Consider the following 10,310-nt stretch of genomic DNA (forward strand, 5'->3'; position numbering starts at 1 on the left):
TACATCTCGTTAAGTGTGACTATAGTGACCTTTAACCACCAAAATCGACACATATTTTCCTACTCAGCCATCTAATCTGGATAAAACTCCTGGAAGCGCTGCGTAAAAAAAAAAAAAAAAAAATCAGCTTTATTTAAGGCATTTCACTTAAAACAGCGTAACTGGTGGAATTATTGTTATGAAGTAGCTTCATGTGTCCTGCTGTTTGTATCAAAATTCAAGTATTCACAATACAAGTACAAAAAACAAATGGCCGTTCACAATGTGTTTTTAAAAATGGATGGAAATAATAAATGTTGGAGAGTGTGTGTGACTGACAGAACAGTTCAAATTTACAAGAAGAAGCAAGTGCTAATACAGTGAAACATGCTATGCTGTGATGATTGTTGTGTCTTAGTGTCTTCAGAGCAGCAGTGAGCTGTGGGCGTCCTCAGAGGGCCGTGCTGAGCAGTCCTGACTTCATGTAGGTTTCACTGGGCACCAAAATCTGTTTGCTTTCCTCCGACGCATCTGAAGGGTGCTGTTAGAGGAGAGAAATGTTCAGCCGTCTCAAACACTACCAGCGGTGGGAAGTAACCAAGTACAAATACTTTGGTGTTGTACTTAATTAATTTTTTCCAGGTATCTGTACTTTACTTGAGTATTTATTGAACTGAAAACTGAACTTTCTCCTCCTACTTCAGTGAAGTTAGTTTTAAGTTGGATATTCAACAGACATTCATGAGCCACTCGCACATTTCAAGTGCGCCCCCTTTACAGTAAACACACGGAGAAGACGGCTACAGCGTGTACCGACTTCCTGTTTTCTAAATAAAAATGTGGGATATTTAAAACAGAAGTACTGTGTTTGAAGCTATTGAGCTAAAATGCTTATATTTACATATAGCCTAAAAATTCATAAAAATTATGAACAGATGTAAAATGTAAAAACAAGAGGCGTATCTCATGCAGCCAGTGTAGTTACATGATCCCAACATGATTTTGAGTCCATTGATCACATGACCTGGAAGCTATTGAGCTAAAATGCTAATACCTGGAAGCTATTGAGCTAAAATGCAAATATTTACATATAAAAATTAATAAAAAATATTCAGTGATGTAAAATGTAAAAACAAGAGGCGTATCTCATGCAGCCAGTGTAGTTACATGATCCCACACATATATACAAAAAACACCTGTTGTTTTTACATTTTACATCTGTAAATATTTTTAATTAATTTTTATATGCAAATATTAGCATCTCATCTCAATAGCTTCGCAATAGCTTTAAACACAGTATCTCTGCTTTAAATATCCCACATTTTTATTTTGAAAACAGGAAGTCGGTACACGCTGTAGCCGTCTTCTCCGTGTGTTTACTGTAAAGTCTGCAATACGGGTGCACTTGAAATGTGTGAGTGGCTCGTGAATGTCTGTTGAATATCCAACTTAAAACTAACTTCACTGAAGTCTCCTCCTCACATTTTCAAAACAGGCTTGTTACTTTAGTTTGATGCATTTGAGGGGAATTATGGATTATTTTTATTTTGCGTCATCGCAGGCCGCCTTCCCAACATCACAAGATTGATTTCAGAGACGTAAGAAGACATAAACAGACAGAGAGGGAGGCTGGAATGGGGAGAAAAGGCGTGTTAGTGTCTCGTATCTGCAGAGAGTTTCTTATTTTCTCACTTTGTTGCTGCTCGGGACGCTTTACCAACCCAACATGTGGCTATTTGACGTCCTGGGAATGAGACTCAACAATCAACTATCTTTGTGGTGCGTTCAGGAACAGCTGGGACAAATCCTACTGATTCTACCTTTAACTTTAATAGTCTTTGAATTATATTAATATGACGTGAGCTCCAGTTAGCTTTGAGCACACATTTTGATACACTGAGTACATTTCAGTGCCTGTACTTTATTACTTTCACTCGAGTAATTACTCGTTACTTGAGTAATGAATGTGTGCACTTCTGACAAGTCACAGAAGAAAGTGTTCTTACACGTCTGCGGAAGATCCGGTCCAGCAGGCTGCGTTTGGGGCTCCCGGGGGCCTGGGACCAGTCGAGGTCTGGAGACCGAGATCCCTCAGGTCCGAAAGTATTCAGCTCCCTGAAACATCCCGTCTCTATCATCTTTAAAGGAGGAAGAAGACGGTTAGTGAAGTTTGTAGATTCCTTCTGGATTGATGATATAATGTAACCCTGACATGAGCGTACCTCATTTTGCCAGGTGATGGGGACACTGCCTGTGATGAACTCGGAGTAGAAGTTGCTGTCCATCCGGTCCAGAGTGACTCCCTTCACTGAAGAAAACTCTTCGATGTCCTGCACGTCGCTGCAGTACACCTGTCTGGGCTGGAGGAGTGAAAACAGTGAACTCAGAAACGAACCACCCACAGACTTTAAAACACAACATTGTTTTAACCTACATTACATCTGATAAATAGTTACAGACCTGGGATGTGTGTTTACGACGATGATGTTGCATTCAGAAACCACAAGCATTACTTTTTCATGAGTTCATAACCCATTACTTTTTAAAATATGTTTTTTTTTTAAAGTTCTGGATGCAGAAGGTACAAAGTGCTCAAACTATCCACTGGAGGTGATTTCCTCGGAGGTAGAATTACACGAAGACAAAGCAAGTTAAGAAGAAGCAGATTTTTAATTAGGAAAGTGGAATTCTCTCGAATTACCATTTCCCACGTTATCAGTGCATCGTTTCCTCATATTTCTGGTGTTATTTACCTTCTGGTGAGTGCACAGCCGGTCAACTGAACGTGCAAACGTGACGTCAATCTACAGACATTTACATTCAAACATGAAGAGTCCTGTGGACATCAGCTGCTGCTAAACTGAAGCTAAATTAACAGAACTTTGACTCTATTTTGTGTATAATTAATACCAAGTACAGACTTTTCATAGGTTGTATAAACCCCTCATAAACTGGGTTATTAGAAAGTGATACCAAATGCAAAAGTAGATTTTCCTGATAAAACTTTTTTAATACTTTTATTTGTAATAGAGTATGTTGACACTGTGGTATTTCTACCTCAAGAAAAGGATCTGAATACTTCTGTCAGTTCAACGTCATTGACAGGTAAATCCACACACGTGCAGAGACGGTATTTGTGTTATTTTGTTTATTATAAGTCGTATAAATCATTTGTGTACTCACGTCAGGTTTAAATGGAGGCTCAACAAGTCCGGCCTCCAGCATCCTGAAGTTGATTTTTTTGAAGAAAGGATGCGACTGTACCTCTGCCCCCCCTGAGCTCTGGCAACCCAACCTCTGAGCTGGATCCTTGGTCAGCAGCTGCAGTCCAGGACAGAAAACCTGTTACTTCCTGACGTTTGATTCGTGAACCTGTTGAGAAGTTTCTGAACTTACCGAAGAGCACAGGTCCTTCACCCACTTGCTGAACTTGTCACCATATTCCTCCTGTTCTGTCAGAATCCTCCTCTCCATCTCTGGGGGTTTGGGATGTTCGCCGTGCTCCCTGAGAGGAGGCTGACCGGCGGTCATCTCATAAATCAGACAGCCGAGGCCCCACCAGTCAGCGCTCATCCCGTAATGTTTGTGGCCGATCACCTCAGGAGCTGAAAATATGTGACGCAAATCCAAAAATCTGCTTGTGATTTTACCAATTTTGTGCATGTGCATTACATATGATCATATGTGACTGTTTTCACACGTGGATCAGAATTTCCAGTTGTGTAAAACGTGTAAATTTGCATCTTCACATGTGAATTCCAGATTTTCACACATTTTTTTACATGCTATTTTAGCACAGTTTACAGATTAGTGCCTCTTTTGGCTCCATGAGACACTGACACTGGCTGGACATCGGTAATGTGACGTAGATACGTACCCATATAACCCAGCGTTCCCACCCTGCCTCGCACCAGTTTCCCATCAGTCAGCCTCACAGCCAGGCCCAGGTCAGAGATGCGGATGTGTCCTTCGGGGAACAAAAACAATTAAAGAAATCCACAGAACTGGTTTGAGATGTTTGCTGTTGTGACGTATCTTCTACTCTACTTAATCAGTTCCTAATTTCCCTCCCCTCCAGGAGTTGGCCCTGGTTAATGGGACTGTTGCAGACACCACGTGACAGCCGTAAATACTCTAACTAGCCTTTTGTAATTACGATGGCATTCAAAACTAAGGTGGTTCCGGGTCTTCAAACGTTCGGCCGAGAATGCAGCCACAGGTGCAGAGGTGTGCTTTAAATAGACACCACACCCGACTCCTCCAAGCGCTTCACTTCCTCATACTACCCTGTAAAAACACCTTCGACACTATTTCCTTCTCAAAAAACAAGTGGGTGCATCTGAAGAGTGAGTCTGATTGGCGCAGCAATTGACCGATCGTTATCAATGAAACCAGACATACTAATTTCAGAGCTATAAATAGCCGAGCAGCGAGGTGTCAGTCAAGAACGTCCTCGTGATCTGTCTGCAGAGGTTGGAATGTGATCTGAGGAGCTTTTTGTAAAGACCGTCTCGGTACATACCGTTGTCATCCAGCAGAATGTTTTCTGGTTTCAGATCTCTGGAAGATAAACGACAGTGTGTCATTCAGAGTGTCCAGGACAGAAGACGTATGACTTGATGCTGACGTGGAAACACACTGACCTATATAATATGGACTTCTGGTGGAGGTGAATTAAACCGCAGCAGACCTCTGCGGCGTAGAACCGCACTCGTTCTTTGTCCAGGCCGGGCGAGCCGATGTTGTGAATGTGATACCTCAAGTCCCCGCCGCTCATCATGGTCAAGACCATGCAGAGGGCGTGTTTGGTCTCGTAAGCGTACGCCAGGTTCACCTGAGCAGAGGAGGAAGTGCTGTGAAGTTTAGATCAGATTACAAAGTACAAAATACAAAACTAGAAAGACTTCCTGCTGAAGTTGAGCCGTGCATCACCACTGATTTCACAAAAGTCTTGATTCGATTTTATTTCTGATTCGATATCGATTCTATCAGTGGTTTTTATGGTATCGTGCCAAGATGGCGGCGTGCATGGACGTAGTGGCTCATGGCTCCCTGCGTGTTGCAACTGTTCTGGTGTTTAATGGATAATGCATTGTGTTTTTTTAAAAATATATTTCTTATTCTAGCTCGGTAGTTTTTATTCTATCATTCTGTTTACTACCCAGATGTTTGTTTACTGTTGTGAGATTTTATATTTTCCTTTTTTCACTGCACTGATCACGAGTAGCGCTCCTTATTCCTTATTATTTCTTACTCCTCTTCTTAGAGGCGCCCTGTGGAGTTTTGGGGAACAAATATTAATCAGAAGATTCATTGACTGATTTTTTATGCCTAACAAACTAAACAAACTGACCTTAAAGGACAACAGTCTCATACTGTTTTACTTTATTTATATGTGGTGGACCCTGCCACCTTACTAGCTTCAAACAGTGTTGTGAGGACCTTATTTTCCTCTGAGAACAGCTTGTTTATTCACTGATGGAAATGTTTTTTAAATGCGCGCTGTTAATGGCCATGTTTGCTTGCAGTCTTCTTTTTGGTGAATAAATACACTTTTTTTGTGAATTGCTGCAACCAGAAAGCTGCAGGATGAAACAGAGAAGAGTGTAAGTTGTAGTCGTCTCACCACAAACCGACTGTCCAGCCCCTCCAGTATCTGTTTCTCATTGAGAGCCATGCCCTCTCCCTTCCTCTTCTTTACGTGAGTCTTCTCCAGCTTTTTACAGGCGTACATCATTCCTGTAGCTCGCACCTGACAAGCCCACACCTGGAGACAAAACGCAATATGTGTTAAGTGACAGCGCTCTTGGAGGACTTCAGAGGGACAGACATTAGTCAAAACGGGTTGATGTAAACACATCAACAACAACAACAAAGCAAAACAACATGTTTTGGTCGAACGCCTTCAGCTTCAAACCGAGATACCATCGTGATGTCACGCGAGTAGTTTTATCTTTACGGCCTCGACTTGACAAAAATCTTCCTAATAGAAACTGACTGAAAGAAATCTGATATTAAGTTCCCTCTATTAAATGTGATTTAATAGATATATTATTATACTATATTGGTGTAACAATAGCATAAAAAACACTTTAACTGTTAGACTATAAGACATTTGTAAACAGTTCCTAGACTTCTTGAAGGATGAGATCACCCAAACAGGAAAATTCAGTCATCACCTCACCCTCATGCTGATGGAAAGTCAGGTGAAGTCTCGTCGTCCACAAAATATTTCTGGAGCGTCACAGCAAAACAGTTTTGCAGCATTCTCCGAAAAAAACTGAAGTAGATGGAGACTTGTTTTCTTACTCGAATCGAGGTCATAAGGACGATGTCGTTATCTGTTTGCCCACTGAGGCAATGTGATAGTGATTTTAACTGTTTTAACAAACATAAAGTGGCTTCATACAGCTCGTCCAGCATAATCTGAGTCTCCCGAAGCCCAGAGATCCTAAATTGATTTGAAAAGTTGTTATTTACACCCTTGACGCATAGTCGACCTCGTGCACCAACTTCAGATGACACTTTTTAGCTTAGCAGCCAGTGGAGACAGAAAGGTGTAAATAACAAATCAATTTGGGATCTTGGGGCTTCTGGAGACTGGGATTATGCCGTGTGGAGCCATTTTGTGGTTGTTTTTTACATGTTACAACCTTGTTTTGCTGTGAAGCTCCAGAAATGTTCATCAGCATGGGTGTGAGGAGATGAATAAGAACTTTTTGGGTGAACTGTTCCTTTAAGAATGTTAATAAATGCCTGATGAGCACTGGTAAACCTTCACTAAGGTTTGTAGTTGCTGTATCAAGATGAATAAATATGTTATTATGCATTTATTATGTGATGTGACTGCAGTCTTACCTCTCCAAACCCTCCTTTCCCCAGCAGTCTGTACTGTCTGAACGTGTGCTTGGTGATGGGCTGCCTTGAGAAGAAAACACCAGGATCAGTTTTTCAAGTTTTGAAGGTAAAACCCTGTGAGCTGAATGTGGCACGGAGCCAACAGTGATGGCAGCGGAGTGGATCGAGTACGAGCAGATAAACCAGCTGCCCGGCTTATCTGTCTGTTTTTACGTGTCTTCACACGAACTGACCTCTCTATCGTCTTCCACTGTAGGGAACGGTCAAAAAACATGCTCTCCTGGTACTGGGTGAAGGTCTCGCCACTGAGGTACTTATGTAGGTCTCTGATCCACGAAACAGTCAGAGAGGTTAGTCATTATTAAGACGTATATACACGTGAAAGGAAAGAGGGAAACGAGTGGACTTACTCTCTGCAGTCGTGAAAGACGTCCCCGAAGGGATTGAGCTCCAGACTCTCGACGCAGCTCTGCTCGTGTTTCTGCACGACGGGCACACACTGGATGGACTGAGGAGAAAACAGCATGCAGGAGTCAGATATATCTGATTGGATGTAGATCTAGTTTAAAGGAGACTTTTTGTTTTGTGTTTCACTTTTCTTCGGTGTGTTATAGGTTCATGCGCATGTAAAAGGTCTTGAAAGTCCTTTCTCCCACGGAAAACACTGCTCCATAAACGCCTCGTCAGTAGTCCTGCCTTTAATTCTGTGACTTTGTGACATCACGCTACGTCACCATGTCACACATTTGCATAATTTATGCCTAGTGGCTAATTGGCACGTAAGAATTGATTCAGCACAGCTGCTCTGTTGTTGTTAGCGATGCTGGCTCAGGCGTGTGTGAACTGACCAATCAGAGGAGACTGGATATTAAGGAGGAGGGGCCTTAAAGAGACAGATAAAACTATAAACCTGAAAATGAGAGTAAACCGTCTCCTTTAAGAATATTTGTTGTAAATTCATGGGAGCACTTCATGTTTTCTGTGTCGTTGTCAGACCTGACTCAAGAGGAATCTCTGAATGATGCTGACGCCAAATTCCTTCCTCTCCTCGTCTGATTTTGTCTCAAAGGCTTCCTACAGAACACAAAGAAGAAAATCATCATCATTACCTTTATTTAAACAGGGAGAGACATTCAGAGCAGGCTCGCAGACACCCTGATAACACATATAAAGACAAGAAATATCAAAATTGCAACAGATTTAAGGATCCAATTTGTTGTTGAGTCGGGAATGATACTTACAAATTGGATCTTAAAAACAATAAAACAATGTTACAATACTTTTAAAGCAATACAGGTAACATTAATTGCATTAAAGTTAAAAGTTATAAGGTTGTCTAGTTTTAAAAGGTTCCTTTCATGTGGTGAATAGTATTTAATCTTTACCATCATCCTGATGGAAGTCAGGTGAAGTTTCGTCGTCCACAAAACATTTCTGGAGCTCCACAGCAAAACAGCGTTGCACCTTTCTGCTAAACAACTGAAGTAGCTGGAGACTTGTTTTAAGATGTAAAAAACAACTGAAAAAACTATAAAATGGCTTCATACAGCTCGTCCCGTGTTATCCAAGTCTCTAGATTTCCTCCAAGATCCCAAATTGATTTGAAAAGATATGATTTATTCCACTTGATGAGCTGAAAGGAGCCATTTAATGTTTTCTTTCAATTGTTTTGTTACTTTTACTAACTTACTTTAAAACAAGTCTCCAGCTGCTTCAGTTGTTTAGCAGAACGCTGCAGCTCTGTTTTACTGCGAAGCTCCAGAAATGTTTTCTTCACCATGGGAACGAGAAGAGAATGACTGAATTTTCATTTTTGGGTGAACTGTTCCTTTAAAGACATATTTAGATTACTGTACCATTAAAACAATTTTGAAGCTGATATTTCGAGGTGATATCTATCAGTTAAAACGTTTACCCTACTCACCTGTTGTGTGTCCTTATAGTTTGTCTAGTGTGTGTTTTAACTTCATACTGTCGAACCACTTATTTGCCTCCTGAGCTTTAAGTTGTTCTGTATTTCTTACAGTAGAAATGCTATAAATCATGTTTTTGAGTTTGAAGTGTACCAGAGCGTCCAGGAGGGAGATGTAGTTCTGCAGCTCAGGACGACTCCGGCAGAAGAGCTGAAACAGCTTCTTTCCAATCGGCTGCTTCACACACATTTTGTAGTAATCTCGCTCTGATGGAGAAAATAAACATGATGTGAAATCACACGCGGCTACTGATGATGATGTACTGACTTGTGCACACACACACACACACACACACACACACACACACACACCTATGTTCATGGCCAGGTCCACACACTGACTGATGTGAGGAAAGCGAAGCATCTCCTTCCATTTCCAGCTCCTCCCTTTACTGCCTCCACCTGCAGGCACAGGACGGAGGAAGTGAAGGTATTTTAGGCTCTCGTGTTATGAAAACATGTTCACCATGGTGATGACGAAGAACTCAGAATGGCGCTTATGTCAGCAACGTGTCATAAGCGTGCACGCGTACACGCATGCCTAGCCCGTCAGGTTTCAGACAATAGTATGCTCCACGACAGTGAATGGACTATTAATAGCTCTGAGAACAGGTAAGCAAAGCCTGTGGGACCGCATTACTCTGCAACTTACTTTCAAACTTCAATGGCCATGCTGTCACTTTGCAATTACCCCCAGAGCATATTTGTTTTACAAAACAGAGCATGTACATGTAATATATTTAACATTTCACTTTAATAAGAAAATGATATGTTTCTGCTCAGTTTTTGTCGGAAGATTCACTGAGGATGAACGATAACGATGAGCAATCAGTGCACTTTAATCATTCATCATCCTCAAAACACTGTGTTGTCAGTGCCCCCAGATAACCCCACCAAGAAACATCTTCCACATCTGTAATCCAGGAGATTACGTCATGAACTGTCAAAGGGAAATCTTCAAATTAAAGTCTAAAAACTCTGCATGTCACTGATCTAAAACCATGTGCACCACATTAAAATGAGCCTTTTCTTTGCTCCAAAAGTGCCAGTAAACATTTAAACCATAAATAATAAGCACCTGTCGTCCTCTGACATCCTATTACATGAGTTTTTGTCACTGTAACTACTTTCAGCAGCTGAGAAAATAAGTTTTTACAAACATTTTTGGACAAACAGTCTGCAGAAAAACATGAAAGAGGCCTCTTACCTTCTCTGGCTCTGATCAGAGCACTATTTGCTACCATGCTGTCAATCTCCATGGAGGATTGTGTGTTTGTCCTACAAGTTGTCTTTGTCTATTTGTCCAAAGCGTTCATGCACTGACTGTAGTACAGTAAGAACTCATCACCAGCCACAGTGAACAACAACAGTCCAGTTGGTCGGGTTGAGACAGAGAGGAGTGTCTAACCTGCAGTCCCCGCAGTGACGCACTGATGAATGGAGATGCAGGTGTTTCTGCATGACAGCTCGACACTCCCTCGTCACAGAGGAGGGACGAACT

At 41.5% G+C, this 10,310-nt stretch overlaps 1 protein-coding gene across 1 annotated transcript; it reads right to left on the bottom strand.

The window, feature by feature from the left end:
• Positions 1–27: 27 nt before the first annotated feature.
• On the bottom strand, positions 28–10,077 carry grk5 (G protein-coupled receptor kinase 5). Its single transcript, XM_084383468.1, has 16 exons — positions 10,017–10,077; positions 9,122–9,211; positions 8,904–9,016; positions 7,834–7,911; positions 7,248–7,345; positions 7,071–7,163; positions 6,838–6,901; positions 5,606–5,746; positions 4,623–4,813; positions 4,502–4,539; positions 3,857–3,946; positions 3,376–3,584; positions 3,163–3,300; positions 2,202–2,339; positions 1,986–2,117; positions 28–520 (listed from the first exon to the last, which is right to left on the bottom strand). Exons 1-16 carry the CDS (start codon positions 10,066–10,068, stop codon positions 431–433), a joined length of 1,755 nt encoding a protein of 584 aa, XP_084239594.1. The 5' UTR covers positions 10,069–10,077; the 3' UTR covers positions 28–430.
• Between the last annotated feature and the right edge of the window lie 233 nt (positions 10,078–10,310).

The sequence above is a fragment of the Pagrus pagrus genome (genome assembly GCF_965226575.1).
Source record: "Pagrus pagrus genome assembly, chromosome: 19".
NCBI lineage: Eukaryota > Metazoa > Chordata > Actinopteri > Spariformes > Sparidae > Pagrus > Pagrus pagrus.

What these genes read in the sequence shown, in the direction of transcription:
- grk5 (XM_084383468.1), bottom strand. Translation starts at nt 10,068, where the DNA reads ATGGAGATTGACAGCATGGTAGCAAATAGTGCTCTGATCAGAGCCAGA. An exon ending in AGCCTCCATTTAAACCTGAC is followed by an intron (nt 2,340 to 3,162) that starts GTGAGTACACAA and finishes TCACTCCTCCAG; the next exon opens with CCCAGACAGGTGTACTGCAG. An exon ending in ACCGGATCTTCCGCAGACGT is followed by an intron (nt 521 to 1,985) that starts GTAAGAACACTT and finishes CTCCTCTAACAG; the next exon opens with CACCCTTCAGATGCGTCGGA.